Source organism: Lissotriton vulgaris, chromosome 7 (assembly GCF_964263255.1).
Source record: "Lissotriton vulgaris chromosome 7, aLisVul1.2, whole genome shotgun sequence".
NCBI classification, from domain to species: Eukaryota; Metazoa; Chordata; class Amphibia; order Caudata; family Salamandridae; genus Lissotriton; species Lissotriton vulgaris.
Genome location: NC_141695.1, coordinates 1,518,217,664 through 1,518,237,286, shown reverse-complemented (window position 1 = coordinate 1,518,237,286; position 19,623 = coordinate 1,518,217,664). Strand labels below are relative to the sequence as shown.

At 43.9% G+C, this 19,623-nt stretch overlaps 1 protein-coding gene across 1 annotated transcript in view; it reads right to left on the bottom strand.

The window, feature by feature from the left end:
- Positions 1 to 6,552: 6,552 nt before the first annotated feature.
- LOC147705914 (uncharacterized) overlaps positions 6,553 to 19,623 on the bottom strand; it is a 582,839-nt gene continuing 569,768 nt past the window's right edge. Inside the window, exons 15-16 of the mRNA XM_086932385.1 lie at positions 16,647 to 16,714; positions 6,553 to 7,166 (exon numbers count right to left, since the gene is read on the bottom strand). Of these exons, the coding sequence (XP_086788511.1) occupies positions 7,131 to 7,166; positions 16,647 to 16,714 (104 nt within the window). The 3' untranslated portion in view covers positions 6,553 to 7,130. The remainder of the gene's footprint in view (positions 7,167 to 16,646; positions 16,715 to 19,623) is intronic.

Here is a 19,623-nt window from a genome sequence, read left to right as displayed (position 1 = left end):
GAGCCTCCGGTGGGGCTGCGCGCCCATTCCACCAGGGCGACAGCAGCTACTACCACATTGGGACGTGGTGTCCCTCTGCAAGGCATCTATCCGGCAGCTACGTGGGCCTGGCTGCACACTTTTACTGAGCATTATTGCTTTGATAGCTAAGTTTGGAGAGACGGCTTCTTTGCCTGCTCTCCGTGACTTTCTGGTGTGATCTTGGTGCACAGACCCACAACCGGGGTTGGTATTGCTGGGGTATCTATTCTAAGGTACGGAATCTATTACTAACGTGTCTCTTTCAGGTGCACGTTACTTACCTTTGGTAACGATATATCTGTAAGAGACATTAGTTAGTGATAGATTCCTTACTGCCCCACCCAAACTCCCCGTTCTGCGAACTGATTTCTAGGGTTAAGGTCATACCTTTCATGGCCCTAGTTTCAATGCACCAGTGGTCAGTATCTTGCATGGCTCCTCGTTCCTGGCACGGAAAGTCGTGTACAGAAGTGACGTCAGCGTGCGAGCGTCTAAGTAGCTGCCGCGACGTCATCCGGCGATCACGACGGATGCGGAGCCGCACGACACCACCTTCCGACGCGCAGGGGTACTGCTGACGAAAACTTTCCGTATTCAGTCTGACGCCTGGGGATAATTCTAAGGTAAGGAATCAATCACTAACTAATGCCTCTTACAGATATATCATTACCGATGGTAAGTAACTTGTGCTTTAATAGATGTTAGAGTATGTGAGTGATTATCTTATGTTTTCTAATTTATAGGTTGAGTATTTCCTTTGTGCAGAGACAGAGGTGCAAGGCTTTTTCAACTAATATGAGTTTTAATGTTTCAATAATGTAGACACATTTTTGGAATACCCTCTATTGCAAATGTATGTCCAGTGTTGCACACAATAACCAGAGGAGGTGGGCCCAGCTTCCCCTGTTTGGGTGGCTGCTCTGTATTATCCCAGTGTATTATCATGTATATGCCCCAGTGCCACCTCACCCCCATTGAATATTGTTTTAGCACATCAATAGACTTCCCATGTTCCCCCTAGAGTAGACGTATTGTTAATATTGACGTAGATACATCATCTGACATATGTGGGTGACAAATTATGAATAAACCTTGTTTGCCCAATCTATTGTTCTCTAAAGATCAATTATTGAATTATAATGCTTTTTCATGATTGTGTACCAACTATCATACATCATGCCGATGAATTATCTGATTTACAGGACACACCACATTTTTAATGATAATTTGTTTGTGGATGGGGCCTACTTGAGGGACCACTATCACAACTTCGAACTTTCTTATGTTATTTGCACCACATATAAACTAGAGGAGGGTGCGCTTTTGACAAATGGAAAATACGTTTTTAGGCAGAAGAATAAAAGCCATTAACAAAGGCCTGCACCATAACAAAAAGAATACAAGTTAATATTTACATGCTAACAAATGCTTTTTGGGCTGTGAAAGGTTTTCTCATGAACGCAGTGTCAGATCTGTCAGCCTTAGGGTGGTCTTCCCCTAACCCCTTTGCCTTTTCCTTTTCAATTTGTTTGAAATAATTTTTGTTGGCCTTAGGACTCTGTGCACTTTACCAATGATAAAGTGCTTGTGATCACTCCCTGAAACATGGTAAAGTTGGCTTACATCTGATTGGCATATTTAATTTACTTTATGTTCCCTTTAAATTGGTATATACAATATACCCAGGGCTGATAAATTGTATGCTACTAGAGGGCCTGCAGCACTTATTGTGCCATCAATTAAGTAGCCCCTTAAATCAGGCCTGCCATTGCAGCCTATATGCGATTTTAAACTGCCAATTTGACTTGGTAAAATAAACCCCTTTGCCAAGCCTACATCTCCCTTTTTAATTACATAAAGTCGCCCCTAATGTATGGCTTAGACAGCCCATAGAGCAGGGTGCATTGTATTTGAATAGTTGGTGATGTATTACATGTTTTGGTAGTGAAAAACTCACGAATTCCTTTTTCACTACTGTGAGGCCTACCTCTCCTGTAGGATAACATTAGGTTACCTTATTACATTTAATAAGTGGTACCCTTTGATTGGGAACAGGTAGCAAAGTAATGTTTGGTGTTTAAAGATTTTAACTTTTAGAAATTTGGCGTGTTCTTGCCCTGACCATTTGGTGCCTTCAACCTTTTCATTGGTCGCATGACTAGTTGGAAGTTAGTCTTTGTGTACCCTCCCAGACAATCAAAATAACCAAAAAAGAGTCCCTCCTGCTGGAGAAGGAAAAGACATGTGACCTCTAGGTAGGACTGGTAAATTTCATGTTTCTTTTAAATAACCCTCACCCACCAGGTTTGCCCCATGGTGGCATTCCTTATCATGGGGCTTCATCACTGCTTTCTACTGACAGGGGCATGCTACTACCTACGAAGACGGAGGAGCACTGTGTAAAAAGGATGTTCCTATACACCTTTGTGGGTTGGGATTGTGGAGTGGGTTAGCTATATGAAAAAAGATTAAAAATATCAAACTAATGATAAAAATTACTTTATTCACTCCCCTAGTTGATATGCTAAAATCTGGGGATGTTTGGGACTATTTATTATCACACTTTTTGTTTATCATTGTTAATTATGAGTTAATAGAACTTTAAGAGTGGGAGTATTTTTCTCCTTAAATGTCCCGAAGAAATGCCTTGGGGTAGGGTTTGAAACTAGTCAACCAGGAAAACGGCACGTCCTATACCTAAAGTGTTTCCCAAACATCCCTAGATTTTAGCATACCAACTAGGGGAGTGAATAACGTTGTTTTTTCCCACTAGCGTGATATTTTCAATCTTTTTTCATATAGATAACCCAATCTAGATAGCCCAACCTCCAAACCTGGGACTTAGAAAATATTCTGCCAAAAAGTGCCTTGACAACCAGGAGGAAACCAGGACCTACCTACTCACCGATCCACCCAAGGTGCATTGTCAGTCAGCCTGACGTTGTGGCAGCTCCTGCTGTGCTCTTCTCAACAGCATCCGTTCAACGACTCCTTGCTGAAAGGGCATCTGGCCTAGTGGATCCTGCAGCTTCGTCCAACTGAAGATTTTTGGCTCCCAAATAAGTCTGAACTTAGAAATCTTCACTGCAACTTCGTTCAACAGCTCCCTGGTGATGCTGCCTCCTCCTCATCAACCACTGGCTGCCTAGCCACGTTAAATCTTCTCTGACATTTTTCTTCATAAATTCAAAGTGCAAAGGTAAGTATAGACCCAGCCCAATCCAGTTCTTGTAGCTGAACCACGCTCCATCGCTGTCAGCCATAACTTCCAACTCTGCATCAGTCTCGCACAACTAGATGTCCGTAGTTGGCCCTTAGATTTGTTAGGTGCTATTTTTGCACTTTAAGTATTTATATATTCATACCTCCGGTTCTACTGATTGAAGTTTTGCAGTTTTGGTTGCAAAATATTTATTAAAATGCATTCTATATTTCTAAGTTGGTGTGGGGATGTTCTTGTGTTGTGTTTTCACTTTATTACTGTTTGGGTGCTGCATACCTACTTGACACAGTGCCTCTAAGTTAAGCCTGGCTGCTTTTGTGCCACGCTACCAGAGAGTTAAATACAGGTAAATTTAGTGACTGTCTCTGGTTCACCCTGCCACGGATTGCGTCTGTTGCTTAACAAAGGCTCGCCCCTGCCCCAACTATCAACCCAATTTCTCACTCAGAATATGAATTATAACTTGCACAACTTATACATGACCTTCGGTAAGCTTTGTTGAAACCATCTAAGTTTACCATAATGAAAAGTAGCGCTCATACTTTATCAAAAGAATGTGTGTCAATAGGTAATGAATTTGCCAAACTCAAAACAAAATAACTTTCAACTAAAAGCTGTGTTTTTAATTTGCTTAGGACAATATCAAAGTAAATTGCATGTAAAATGCTTGATACATTTTTTGTGCCACAATACGTCCAGCAAAACGTTGCATAATGTCAATTACAGTCTTTGTTCAAGCCTGATATCTGCAAACCGAGGAGAGGGATAAAACGCGCAACTATGTTTACCAATGGCTCTGCTTCTGTCAGTGGCATGTTTACTACATTGGCCCTCAAAAGCTGTAAGACTCTATCAAAGGATCTTTTGAAAGGTTGCAAATTATTTTTAAATCTTACCAACAATCCAAAATGTGTGCTTATGGTTGTTACCACTAAACAGAGGCATACACAAGGAACTCAGGTTATGTTTTGACTGTTGCTAAATACCTTTTGAAAGAGCTAATTGATCGCTTTGGGTTTCCAAGGCTCCTCAGCTCGGAGAGCATCCTTGCATTTTTCTCTTAAATATCTAAGTATCTGCAATTGATTGGGGAGATGTGAAAATTTTACTGTACCTATCACCCACATGTATTGGGCGCATTAGAAAGGAGCCGGTATATGCTGTTACAACATTGAATGCAATTACCATAGATATTGCTCTTTTTTTATTGCCAGATGCTGCAGGCCCTTCCGGATCCACCAGCAACTAAGGACATATCTAGCAACTAGAAGATTGGGTGTATGTGGAGGCACATACACTAGACGCCATGACCTTCAATGTCTGTGGAAGGGCCCATACCTGGAAACTATTAACAAATGACCCTGCAGTAAAATCTGACAGACTGAGTTCATAAGTGCATGTCTCTCACACAAGAAAAAAAATTACACCAGAACGCATCAGCATCTTCTCAAGAGCTACCTGCACCTTTTACTACAACACCAGGCTGCAACCTAAGGTTGAAAAAGCTTACTCATTTGAAAGCAATGGACAGATAAGGCCGCAAAAAGAGTACACGTCTAAGTACTAGTGTTTAGTAAGAGGAATATGTCAATTCATGCAATGGTTGGCAACAATTATAAAGCTAGAGGAGATTACAGCCCTGATTTAGATTTCGGAGGATGGGTTACTCCGTCACAATGATGACAGATATCTTGTCTGTTGAAATATGAATCCCATAGGTTATAATGGGATTTACATTTCAGAGGATAGGATATCCATCACCGTTGTGACAGAGTAAGTGTAACCCTTCTGCCTATATTGAATATAAATCTCATGCGTTCACAAGTCGGGAATCAACTCGGTCCTGGGACATTGGAAGATACCTGTCCCTAGCCGGAGAAACAGGACAAAATTTCATGAAGATTTCTAGAGAGAAAATGTCATTGTATTGGTAGAAACATTGTACATACTTTGTTGGTGCTCACTTGACAATTTTTATATTAAATATTGAAGACCATGTTACCAACTAAGATTATTGCATAATTATTGAAGGGCCTGTTGACACTATGGGTGTCATTAGGATGTCTGGCGGATTGCCACCGCCAGCCTGGCGGAGGCATTCCGCTAGACATCCTTCCCTGAATTCCCCCTGCCACATTACAATGGCTGGGGGACCGCAGCGGGCGAAAACTCTGCCCGCCTGTTTTCCGCCCCGGTCGCCTTGCGGCCGGGGCAGAAAATTAATAATATGGTGGCGGCCATATTATGATAGGCATTTTGGCAAGCCTTCTGGGGGCCCCCTGTGGGCCCCCAGAGTGAAGGTGGGTAGGGGCATGCACACGGGGGGGGTACCCCCCCACATTTGCATAAACAAAGTGGCAGGCACCGCGCATGCCTGCCGCTTTGTTTATGTAAATGCTGGAAAGCAATTTACGTATTATGGCAGGCGGTGCAGAGGGTTCCGCCCGCCACAATACTAAAAATACAGGATGTGCCCGCCACTGTGGCGGGCACATCCTAATGCCCCCTACGGGAGCCCCGCCCTTATGGGGGGGCGGTCCCATTTACTGATGGCATGGCGGGCGGGCAAAGTCCGCCCGCCATCCTAATGACCCCCTACGTATCTGAATCACATGGATCTGAGGAGATTATGAGCATTTTGTGAACTACAGCAAGATATTTCCACTTATTTGCGTTCTTGGCAGGTTCTCTTTCATGGTTCTTGGACCAGTTGTTAAAGACACTAAGATACACACACACCAAACATCAATAGCACCTATATGACCAAATCATGCACACAAAGAAGCCTCACAACAACGTCCACACTACTGATGATCCAACTCAAACAATCAGAATTCAGACTCCATACTGTGAAGGAATCCTTTGGACCAGAATGTGAAGGTACCCAGATTACTACAGCACTACTTATCTGTATTTATTGCAGAATGCGCACTATACACATTTAACATATGGAATAGTGTGGCATTCCACATTGGTGCACATTTAATGGTCAGATTTTTAGCATTGCGGTTCTCTGTAATGAAAATACAGGTTTGTCCATTTTCTACATGCAGATCTCCGAGCTGATGGAGAACATGATGATTTCGGATTAGGGAGCCATTCAGGTGGCCATCTAGGCCCAATAAGTACCTATTTGGGCTGAGGAATGTCCATCTACAGTTTCTATACAGCATCCCTGACCAACTCCTGGGATTCTTAATACATATATCCCGTGCCTGTCGCCTTTTTGTTTCCTAATTAGCACAATTCTGAAGAGAAAACTGTGAGGCCACCTCCCTGATGAAATAAAGAAAGACTACAACCCTGTATGTGGTGAGAAAAAAATAATCATTTATTGGAAGAGATATAAAAGCATTTTAAGCATCACTTCGAACGAGTGAACCAAGAGCTCATCACAGCCAAAGTGAACATAGTATATTTTCAATGCAGAATGTAGCTGAACGCATATTAGAACTACTATTTTTCCCCATGCATAAGTCTAGGCAGGCAGATGATGGCAGGCTTACGTTTTCTTGGGAGACTGTTCCTTGCTGTATCTTGAATCAGAATCTTAACCAGACATTAGTAGTCGGATTCTCTTTGCTCTGCTCGATCCACCCTTCTGCGTTAACTTAATATGATATTAAAGTGATTCAAAGCGCCACTTCATACAATACAACTTATTGCTCATCAAAGCTACAGTGATCACAATAGTATAGTTTTCAATTCCTCATTTTGCTGAAAGCATACTAGCATTACTAATAATTCCCTTATGCATGACCAGGCAGGCACACGATAGGCGGCTTATATGCGTTTTTTGAGCGGGCTGTTCTATGTTGTCCCGTGAATCAATACGAGTTAGTAGCAGGCTTCCAGTTGCTGTGCAAGATCCACAGTTGGCTTTATCTTAAGAGAATCTCTTATGCTCAATGATTGCATATCCCTGTGGAGAAAAAGTAGTCATATTTTAGTCACATTTTCCCAGTGCCCCTCAAAAAAAATATTTACAAGCCAGCATTTGAAAATACGTGATCTCTCTTTTGGCATACTTTTTAATAACTTCCTCCGTTATCTGCTCTGTTTCTCTAAAACGTTGTGCACATGTACTTTTTGTGGACTATTTTAAATTACGTTATTATAAATGCCCATTTATTTGACTTAAAGTAGTCTAAGATCCTCTTTGCATTGCAACCCTGCTATTGAAAATTGAATTTCAAATTTGGAAGCGCATTAGAATAGGTGGATGTGTTGACATCTTACAGAATAAGCCCTTCCTTGATAAAGCATGTAAACCAACAGAGAAAACGCAAGCAAACCTACTCAAATTAGGGTAACGGCGAATAAACCAAAATCTACTGAGAAAACATATTTTTGGAGGGATAATTTAAACCGCAGATTCCTCACCTTGAGAGTATCTATGTCACACTGGATCTGGAAACTCCAAAAACAGTGCTCCAGCACACCAGTGTGGACCGCCATGTAGCTTTGTGCCAACTTTGTTCCACTCTGGAAGGGACAAATGGAGCCCTACGCCATGTAGCTTTCTTTGTGCCAACTTTGTTCCACTCTGGCAGGGACAAATGGAGCCGCATATAAGTGCCACCCATTCATGCTGCAGGGCCGTAGCTTCCATTGGTGCAGTGATACTGGGGCGCAGAGGCTTGAGGGTAGGGTGACCCGAATTTTAAAGCCAAAAACTGGGGCATTTCACGAAAATAGAAGAAGGACTACCGTTTTACTTCAAGCGAGCGCACAGAATGACAGCGCTCCTCAGCAGAGAATTATAGAACAGGCAGTTAGAACATACATAAAATGCAATTTTTAAACCCAGAAGCTCGCCTGTTAATTAAATTGCTTTCCTGAAACAACTGCTAACTAACCCATCTTTGTAAAACATAAAGAGGCACCTCCTGCCACTTTAAATCGACCCTCTCTAAAAACCGGGACATTAGCTAAATTTCCTGAAATCTGCCAGGACAGCTGGTGAACTTTCGGGACTGTCCGGGCAAATCCGGGACGCCTGGTCACCCTACTTGAGGGGCACACCGAAAACTGCCTATTGCTGTATTTTCTAATTCAAACAGCAGGCAGGGGGCAATTTCCTTCCTTGCATTAGGGCAAACGATAGACTGCTTAGACTACAGGAGTGCTGACCTCAGTTCCTATCTTTCGTCACCTTCAGACTTTGATCCGGTGCCCCGCGCCTCCTTTTCTTCACTTTGTGAAGTGATATTTTTTTCTTCAAACATTTCCCAGTGTGCAAGGGAACATGTCCCACCTAAGCCCACAGGGTTTAAACCTTGTACAGACTGTCACAAATAAATGTCTGTGACCTATCCCTAAGAGGTGTGTTTCTGGTGTCTGGGTTCAGCGCATGACTTTGATGTCCGCGACAACTACGTCTAGATGTATTAGAATGCCTTTCGAGAATATGAGGTGACGTTTTAGGTGGCAAAGCACCTCCAGACTCCATTCAGGACGTGCTCCATGTCAAAGTCGAGAGTGCACACCCTCTCGTTCCCCCAAAGTCATCTTCACATTTGAAGTGTTCAGGTAAATCTAAAAAGATAAACAAAATAAAAAACGCAAGAAGACGAAGCAGTGCTCAGTCCCTTCACATCACTCTCATTCTCTGGAGGCAGCGCATGGTCATCATCGTGCCTAGAGGTCTCACTCCCGTCCCCACCGAGGAGCCAATTTCATCTTTGGTCCTAATGCACCCCTATTTCTGGGGCTGTTGAAGACAACTAAGCAGGTTGAAGCATTTCAAGCAGCCATGATGTGCATTGTTGTGACATTTCTTGTTCCCTCTAGAGTCCCTACGGGCTCCAAGAATCCACAGGGGGCTCCAGTTGGGTTACCGCCACCAGTTTCCTCTCATTGACATCTGCGCCCCTAGAACCCTAATTGGGTTCTGCATCAGGATTGCTGCCGACTTCAGGTTTGGTGCCAAACTCTGCACTAGCCTTGTGGAAGTTAATGCCTGCACCAATGCCACCCATTGCGGCCTCCGACTCCAAACCAGATGCATATTGACCACAACCTAGGCCAAGCCTAGATTCCAATATGGCTCAGACAAGGCTCGAACCTGAGATTCAGGCGCTATTCCTCTACCATGAGTTCCTGCAGAGACAATAAGCAAGCGTTTTGGCTCAGACTCCACCCATAGCCAGCTATAAGGAGGTGCAGAGTAAGAGTTTGCCCACCATTATGATGAAAACAATTGGTACATGAATGTAAAGCTTTCCAATGGCTTTGATATCTCATCTGATACTGGCTTGGTCTACCCCCTAGGATCAGCCTTAGAAGAAAGTGCTTCTTTTGCCACTGTGATCCAACAGGTTGAAGAACTCCTTAACTCCCATTTCCATAATATAGTGGTACAATCTACTCACTTTGCTTGATCAGGCATTGACCAAACCTTTTCTGCCTTTCAACGAGGCTTTCACAGATAAGCTATTGAGCACTAGGGCAAAACTATGTCCTTACCCTGCAATAAATTGACAGGTCACCCTTTGCCAAAGAAAGGCTCCAGATGACATGACTTTTTAAATCGGCATCCAATCCCTCAGAATTCTGAGGTACAACAATCCACAAGCAGAATCAACCTGAATACCTATCCAATGATGCCTCCTGACAGCGTCTCCAAACTTACGGAAACGTTTGTCAAGAGAATGTTCTCCTTGGACAGCCTTTACTTGAGATTGGTCAATGCCAGCTGTCTTCTTGGATGCTAGACCCATGCCCTTTGGGACATTGTTGGCAAGATCTTACCAGCAGTCCAGGAGAGGTGGAGATAAGAGCACTATGGTGTATGGTCCCGCCTCCACATACATCTGTTGGAGTTGCGGGTGATTCACATAGCATTGGACATCTTATGCTGACTAGGCTGGCTGGTTCAGGTTCTCAGAGACAACATGATCGCCAAGTGGTACCGAAACAAGCAGACCGGGTGGGGTCTTAGATCCTGTTCTAGGATGCTCTGGGCCTCTGGAACTGGTTGAACCATCAGAAAACCTCTCCTTTGGCACACCACCTGGTGGGATCTTTAAACACCAGGGCGGATAAGCTCAGACACCATTGCTAATGCCTTGCGGATTACAAATGTCAGTTACACCAAGAAGTGGTGCAGAAAATCTTCCAGCAATGTGGAGAAGCCTGGCTTTTCTCCACCACTGAGGACCCAGAGTGTCAATACTTTCACGAGCTGGAGTTCTCATGAAGGCTCTCCCTCTTTGACACCTTCCTAATGCAGTGGAGCATGGCACTCCTGTACACCTTCCAACTATTACCTCTGCTGCTCAAAGTTTTGAAGAAGATTAGTAATTACTTGGTACAAGTCATCCTAGTGGCACTATATTGGGCCAGAGGAATGTGGTACGCAGAACTTCTGGACCTGAGCATCTGTCCTCTGATCAGGCTGCTGCTTTAGGAAGAACTTCTGTTGCAGCAGCAGCAATAGTCTTGCACCCTGGCCTGTACAATCTGCACCCACATGCATGGAGATTGAGCAGTGGCAGTTGTTCTCTTTCAACCTTCCTCTCAAAGTTGTTGATGTTACCCTGACAGCCTGGCACCCATCCACAAAATCCGTTTATACTGAGATAAGTTCATGGCTTGGTGCGGGACCCGCCTATTGGGCCCATTGAAGGGCAAACTGTTGGATGCATCACTTTTTGTTCTGTCTTTGGCCTAGGTGTGAGCACTGTTAAATGTGTTCTCTGCCCTTTCGTCTTTTTTTTTATAAGTACTGATGCAGCCATCCTTGTTCAAGTCACCTATTGTAATGCATTCTCAAAAAAAATTGCAGCATATTTTCTGCCAAAGCACTTTGTGATGCCACAGTGGCACTTGAATTTGGTCCTTCGTGTGTACTAATTTGTAGCTGTTTTATTGTTATCCTTTGCACCTTCTCCCCTAGAAAATAGTCTCTCGTAGTATTTTACAGGCATACTGTGTGAGTGAGCTTCAGCCCCTCCCAAAACATCATCCTTATACCAGCTTTTTTCCAGTCACACTGGTGTTACGAAAGTGAGCATCATTATTACAGAAGGTGGTGATGCCATTTCACAATGGATAAGCTGTCACTCTTTTTTGCTTTGTCTCATCCCTCGAAAGAGGAAGAGAGATGCCATTGCTTAGGCTTGAAGAGAGTGGTGAGGTTTTACATAGATCGTACCAAGGTACATTGGCTGGACAGTCATCTCTTTGAGTTTCGCTGGTGCAAAGAAGGGCAAAAGGATGCCAAAACAGACCATTTCCTGACGGATAGTTCTCTGTATTAAGATCTGCTATGCACTGACTATGAAGCAGACTCCAGAAGACCACATTGCTCAAGCCACCCACAGGGCTCAATCCACCAAAGCTAAGCGAAGGTTGCTGCCACTGCGTTGGAATGTGGAGTGCCTTTCCTGGGTATCTGTCAGAATGCTGCGTGGAAACAGTGCACATGTTCACAAAAACCTACTGACTTCACAGTCAGGCCCAACAGGAAGGACAGTTCTCTTGTTTGATCCTGGAGACTTCATTTGAGTCATTCCACAGACTCACCATTCTGGGTAATACAGTTTTGATATCTATTCACAGGGTGAGGAATATGGAGTTAGAAGTATCCATCAGAAGAACAAGATACCTACTTTTGGCAACACTCCTTCTGGATGATAATCTATCTAACCGCAGATTCCTCAAAGCCCTCTTACCTCCCTGTTCTGTGGAATGGTAATTTTTTCAATATAAAAAGGTTCCAAATGGGGTTGTGGCCAAGGTGGAAGCATCGTACAAAGTTTCCTTCGCTCCTACATCGATACTCTATAAACAGAATTGAACCACAGCCATTATGGGGCCCAGCAGCAGTACATCTCCATGGACGACCCTCACCTGACCTTTCAGGCTGAGGAACTAGCACAGCTCGGGCCCCAAAAGCCCACCGGAGTACACACCCGAGCAGGCAGGGAAGCCAGCAGAACGCTGACAGCTCCAAGGTGGTGGCTACATCCCTGTGGTGAGATCAGAGTGCTGCAGATTAAGAGAGTGGTCTCAGTGAGCCCCTTGTTGCTGATGTAAGGCACTGCACCAGTACTAGGGATGATTTTGCCACCCCGCCGCGAACAGCCCCCGCCTAACCCAATCCATCCTTACATAGCAGGAGGTTGACCTACACATAACCACAGGAGTAGCATTTCCCTGCCCTGGAGGTTACACGCAGCTGACGGTCAAGGACACCAACGCACAGCTTGGCAGATATTGCCCCCAGGCTGTCATCCATACTGGCCCGGTGAGTCGCCAAGGTCAGCGAAGAGCCCTGCATCCACTGCAATGTCCTGGAAAGTGCCATCTTGGATACTTGCACTAGGAGGCACAACACTCACTGCGTACCTCAGACACACCTTGAAAGCCTCCAAGCCATCCCAGCACCAGATAAAGCCCCTGGGTGGTCACAAACAGTGCCCAGGCTTCTCATCTCTAGCCACTAGAGTATAAGGTAACCAATGAGAAAGTGGGTATTGGGTGATGATGACAGTGCAGGGCAAGAAAGAGCGCAACCTGCACAACAGGCACACCCGCTGAGGATAGTCAACAAACCTAAAGGGCCCTACTGTCACTCTCAACAATGAAGATGAAATGTCCCTTACATGCTCTTTTCTCCTCCCTGTGGAAACCCCTAGACAGTTAAACAAGATCTATCCGAAGCAATGCCTCAATGTAGAGCCTCAGTAAGTATTAACACAAGAGACTGGAAAAAGCTGGATACTGTCTCTTTTAATAAAGCCCTGACCATCCATCTACCCACTAGTTTGCTTAATACAGTTGACATGGATATAGCAGCCTGTACTGTTAATTCCTGGCTCCTTGAAGCTATTGATACTTGCCTGCACTCTGTCTCTAAGAAGGTGAAACTTCACAAAACACCTGCCCCCTGGTATAATGAGACCATAAAAAGAGATAAATCTCGATGTAAAAAACTGGAACGCATCTGGAGAAGGGATTATTCCATTTCGGCAGGACTGATGTACAAAAATGAGTTGAAACGCTATCACAAATCCTGCGCCTTGACTAGAGCTAACTTTGCCTCTCAAGTAATATCTGAAGCAATTAACGAATCTAAAGTACTTTTTAATATGGTTAAAAATCGTGCTGGCTCTGAGACCACAGCCAAGCTTCCGCCTTTGTCGAATAGCAAGTGTGATGAACTTGCTCAGTTTTTCATCTCAAATTGATAACATATATCAGGATTTTATCACCCAAAGAGAGAGTAAGATCACTGTCACCGCATTCCGCAACCTTGAGGAATCTACCCTTCCTTTGACACCCTCTTCTGCCTCACTCACGTCCTGGCCTAATCTTCACCCCTCTACTCTTCGTGAAATTTTGTGTAAAGTCAAATCGGGCTCTCCTAGTGATCCTCTGCTGGTCCCTATTTTGCGCTTATTATATACTCCGATTTCTCTGTTGCCAGCTTTCTCCAAAATTTTAGAACGGCACATTCACCAGCGCTTGTCCCAGTTTGTGGCTACTAATAATTTGTTACACTCCTCGCAGTCCGGTTTTCGTCCTGGATTTTCCACTGAGACAACTCTCCTTGGCATCACAGAAAACCTTCGCTTTGTTGGATCGTGGTGATGCAGCTGCACTGATATTACTCGATCTCAGTGCAGCATTCAACACTGTGTCCCATGATATACTCCTTAGATCTCTTGCGACCATTGGTATCGGTGGAAAGGCCCTGGATTGGCTTACATCTTTGCTTACGGACCAGACTTTTCAAATTTTTTCACACTATTCCACATCTAAAACCTATACTTCACCTTATGGTGTGCCCCAGGGTTCGATCCTTAGTCCCCTTCTGTTTAATCTTTATGTTACCTCTCTGGCATTCATTGCGCAACGTTCCAGACTGACACTGTACACCTACGCTGATGATTCCCAAATTGTCTTCTCTCTTTCCCAAGTGGATCCGCTTTGATCTCCCCTCTGCAGGCCGGGCTCAGTGAAATATCTGAGTGGATGGACCTCAATCTACTCAATCTCAATGGTGGCAAGACCGAGGTTTTGGTCCTTGGGAATAAACCTGATCTCATGAACTCCAGGCATTGGCCAGCTGTGGAGGGATCACTTCCTTCCCCGTCAGAGCATGTGCGCAATTTAGGTGTGATCATCGATAATGGCTTATCCATGAAAAGTCAAGCTAATAAGGTAGCAGCTACCTCTTTTACCATCCTGCGTTGGCTGAGAAAAATCTTTTGGATGCTGCCACCTGATACCCGGAAATCCGTCGTGAACGTCTTGGTGACCTCCAGGTTGGATTACGTTAACATACTGTACCTGGGGTCTACCAAGGCAGTAACACGACGTCTTCAATTGGTCCAAAATGCCGCTGCACGCCTTCTCTGCGGTTGCCGGAACCCCGACCATATCTCTGAACGCCTTTGCGAGCTCCACTGGCTCAGAGTTGAGAGCCGTGTGAAGTTCAAGGCTTTAAGCTACATGCACAAGATCAAGCCTGGGGTTGCCCCTTCATACTTACAGGCTCTTGTTAAGACCTATACTTCTTTGCGCTCTCTCCGCTCTTCTACGCACAATTTATTTTCTGTTCCTAAGTACAGTCTTTCCAGAGTTGGTGGGAGCTCTTTTGGCAATTTAGGGCCCAGACTCTGGAACTCGCTCCCTTTGGACATCCGTGTGGAGATATGCCATGCTCGTTTCCGTCGAGCCGTCAATACCTGGCTCTTTAACCAATGATCTATCTCTACCTGTGCTTAGGCTTTTGCCTCTCCAGCGCCGGGAAACCCTTGCGGGTAGCTGTTGCGCTTTATAAAACCAGCCAATAAATAAATAAATAAATATCCTGCTAAATCAGAGAGGTGAGTCAAGAACTAGAGGTGATGGCAAACAGGCTTTCCACTCTAGTGGACAATGCCATGGTCCAGGGCAGTGAACTCCAACATCTGCAACAGAAGGTCCTCCGCCTCCAATAGCAAGAAGCTATCCTACAGGCCTACTAAAAGATTTAGAGAATTGCTCCTGTAGAAAAAACAACCTCATAAGGGGAGCACCCAGAGGGTCATAAGGTTTAAACATAACTGGATAAGTGCAATGGCTCTTTCGCCCAATTCTAGGTGAGAACGAGCAGGTACCATTACAACTCGACCACATGCACAGGGTGGCCATGCCAGTAGGGAGAGAGCACCACATCCCCGGGGCATTGTAACCTGTGTCCTCGACCTCTAGCTCAAAGAAAACATACTCTCTGCGAGGGTTGCTCACCATGTGCTCTTTAAGGGACACACACAACCAACCATTGCCATAGTGCGTCAAGCGTCATCGATAACCTAGCGGGAGACACCGACCACACAGAAGCAGACTAACTCTGATCTCTGCCTGACCATGCGGAGGGGCATTCTGTTCTTATTCTGCAGCCCCTCTGTTCACCATGGCACCGGTGGGAGATCGGGGGTGCAGAGGACCCCCTAGTTATAAACAATGAGTGAGTCTGATCTGGACAGCACTTCAGTGAAGCAGGAGCTTTGTCTAAGGAGGGATTGGACTGGCTGCAGCAGTTGGAACTAGGCGACATGTGGAGGGTAGCACATCCAAACATCCAGGATTAAACATGCTACTCCTCTGCCCATAAAACCTATGCCTGCATTGATCACTTTCTCAGTTCTCTAGGATACAGTCTAAAGTCCAGGAGATTTCCATAGAGCCCAGGGCACAAACAGCAGTTTGACCCCCACTGGAGATTGCAATTTGTGTAAAAATACTTCAATGTTCAATGTACACATGTAATCAGGTGAAGCCTGGCGCCCTTTTCGAGGGGAAAATAACAAAACTGAGGTCTGCAATTCAACACATTGAAAAACATGCCGTATTACAATTTGTGTCTCCCATTCTAATGTACAGAACTCAGAAAGCGGAGGGAATACTGCACCCGGTAAATGATGCACCCAGAAGTATCAACATGTACCATTGAATAAACCAACACAACCTTTATTTGGCTATGTTAGAGTTTTCTAATACATTACTAGCATAAATTGTATGGGCTCTTTAATCACAGCCTTGGTAGTCCATGCGTTTAGGTGCAAAATGAATTCATACATTTTTAAACAAGCCTACCTCTTTATTAATAATGAAGAAGCTAAATACAGACATACCTTTAGATGGAACCAGATGCCGGAGCTCCACTAAATTCTCATACATGCATACAGTTTGGAAGATTATGGGCAGAGCCCAGAAGTTAATTTGATAAGGCCCTGGCTGCAGAAATTTCTGACCGGCCTGATAGGACAGATGATGCCAGTGCGAAGCTGCTAATCTTTTACATTGGCTGGTTGAGCCAGCACTTTGTAAATATATAAATCACAGCAAATATAATGATGGCAACATATCTTCCAAAAAAACAGTGCAGGTGGCCATTATTATTTACCTCCATGGGCCTGCATTCGGTGCTACAGGTTGGTGGGAGACTGGCTGCCGGAGAACACGCAACACATGCTGCAATACAAGAGAAAACATTTTGGCAATGGTAGAATATAATCAAATATTTTCATAATCAGACATAATCCATTGTCACATGTCGAACCTCAACAAAGTCATCCCACCCAGGAAACAACCTTTACAACGCAACATTTACAACTCACTACCATTACAACTAAACTTTTACAACGCAACATCCATTACATCGCAAGCCATTACAATGCAACCATTACAACGCATGACACTACAACGCATACCACTACAACGCATGTCATTACAACGCATACCATTACAATGTATAACATTACAACACATAGTACCCTTACACTATCCAACACTTACCCTACTGTTGCACCCCCCTGGAGTTAGAATAGTAATTTTTACCCCTACACTATCCAACATTTCCCTACTGTTGCACCCCCCTGGAGTTAGAATAGTAATTTTTACCCCTACACTATCCCATACTTACCATACATGCAATGTAATGTTATACGTTGTAATGGTATGCGTTGTAAAGGTAGTATGCGTTGTAATGGAATGCGTTGTAATGGTAGTTTTTAAAAATTCGTTGTAATGGCATGCGTTGTAATGGAATGCGTGGTAATGGATGTTGCTTTGTAAAAAAATGTGTTGAAAAGGTATGCGTTGTAAAAGTATGCGTTGTAACGTCATACATCCACTCACCCCATCATTTTTCGGACGTTTGATTAACTAAGCTCCAATGAGCTAGAGTACATTCATTCCTGTTCTTTATGGTGCAGTGGTACGAGAAAATTAGGGTCAGTAAAATTAGTTATTATTGTAATTTTAGTTTTTCGACAAATATAAAAAAAACAATCACTTGATGAAACAGGTGTTTCCTATAGTTCAAAGGCAATTGTGCCGTATTTGCATACAAATCTTATAACACAGATTTCAGGTTCAAAAGACAGATAGCAGAGGTTTAATATCTTTTTTTTTCAGCCACAAAGGTATGCCAGGAGCAGAAGAATAGGGGAAGTTTGTGTTTCACTTTTTTGGATATTAACCAACGAAGAAATGAGACTGAGGAGACATAAAGATGATGTTATTCTGGAAATCCAAGAGGAATTGTTCAATATGTGTGGCTGGTATCTGGAAAGCGATATAAGCAGGACCACTGGAATTTTGTGCCTGGGGAGCAGCAAACTATGTGGCAGGGTTGAGTAAATTATGCAACAATTTATGCAGCAGATTGTGGCACATTTTTTAACAGTATTACTTAATTACTTTGTTATTTTTACACAGGGAAATACTGTCTGGGCAACGATTTCAGCTCATTAGTACCAGTTTAACAACTAAATATAGAAATAACCTACTGGAAAATAACCAGTTAACCTTTGTGAAGGGCCTTCGACTGTACACTAACAGGTCACACATATTTTAGTAGCTTTACATCCATTTGAGCTAGAAACAAAATGTGTGTTTTTTTAATAAAGCAGTTGATGAAGTATGTGGCAAATGCGGCAAATTCATAATTATGTGAAAAAAGCTGTGGCTGCAGAATCTCATAATTTCAGTCGCCTTGAATATATGCTAATGTTTCCTGGAAGTGATTTACATTCAGAATGTCTCTGTAGATTTTGAATAGAATAGAGTCAGCAGCCCTGAAACCGATTCCCTAACCAGAGGGGATACAATGGGCCAGATTAACAAAGATAGACATAGACTTTTGTGTATGTTTGCTGTTCACAAACTACATGTTACTTTAAAGGTTACGACTGTGGAAAGTACACAGTCGGGGCAGTTAACTCAGCACATAAAAAGCTAGGCCTGCCCTATCTTTTTATTTGCTGAGTTCTCAGCCCTGACTGCGTACTCTCCGCAGCCGTGAACTTACAATTAACTTAGATTTATGAATAGCAAAAAATAGTAAACTTGCACAAATGTGCAAGTTTACCATTGTGAATCAGCCCCAATGTGTTTGAGAGTAGATCCTGGGGAGAAATGAATGAAATATTCATTAGGCACAGATAAGAGGCAGAATGGACTCGTTGCGGCCGACTCACACAGTATGTTTAATTACATGTATATTTACAATTACCTCTAGGTGTAACTCTTCACTGTTTTGCTATTCACTATTTCTGAATGTAGATTAACATGACTTCACCTTCTCAAATCCCACTTGGTCAGTGCCACAGCCCTGACTCAAAGATCCCCAAAGACACTGACTCTCTGCACTGTTTCGCCTTATTCTGTATGTGACCTGCCACACATTATTCCTATCTCCTATCATTTTATTCTTCATTACTCCTGTCGCTCACTTGATTCAAAATCCTCCCACAGGTTGGAAATAAGTTTTTACTCATTTAGCTTCAGGAAACTTCAGAACGTTCAGAACTCCACAGCCAGACTGGCCCTCAAGATCCCTCGCTGCTGCCACATCTCAGAACACTTGTGAGAATTCCACTGGCTCCAGATAACAAAAGAATCACGTTCAAGCTCCTCACACATGCCTACAAAGCCCTACACTATGATGCACCAGCATACCTGAACCACTGCATCTCATTCCATGTACCATCCAGACACCTCCACTCCGCCAAACTGGCCCTTGCCACCGCTCCTCGGATCCGCAAGATCAGAACCGGAGGAAGACCTTTCTCCAACCTAGCCGCCAAAACCTGTACGCGCTGCCTCTCCACCTCAGGCTTTTCCTGTTGCTGACCCAATTCAAGAAAGACCTCAAGACTTGTGTTGTACTTTGTATATGAAGACACTTGTAGTCAGGTTGTAGGTTTCTTGAAGTCTTCTTTAATAATCCATGTCTAGCAACATCAAACAGGGATCATGTATGTACAACTGTAATCCAGCTCTAGTAACTCCTATGCCAGCCCCTGCCAGCCCCACAGGAGCAGCCTGCCTAGCTGCCCAGCCCATCTCTAACTGTCCCACACTCATACACACAGGCA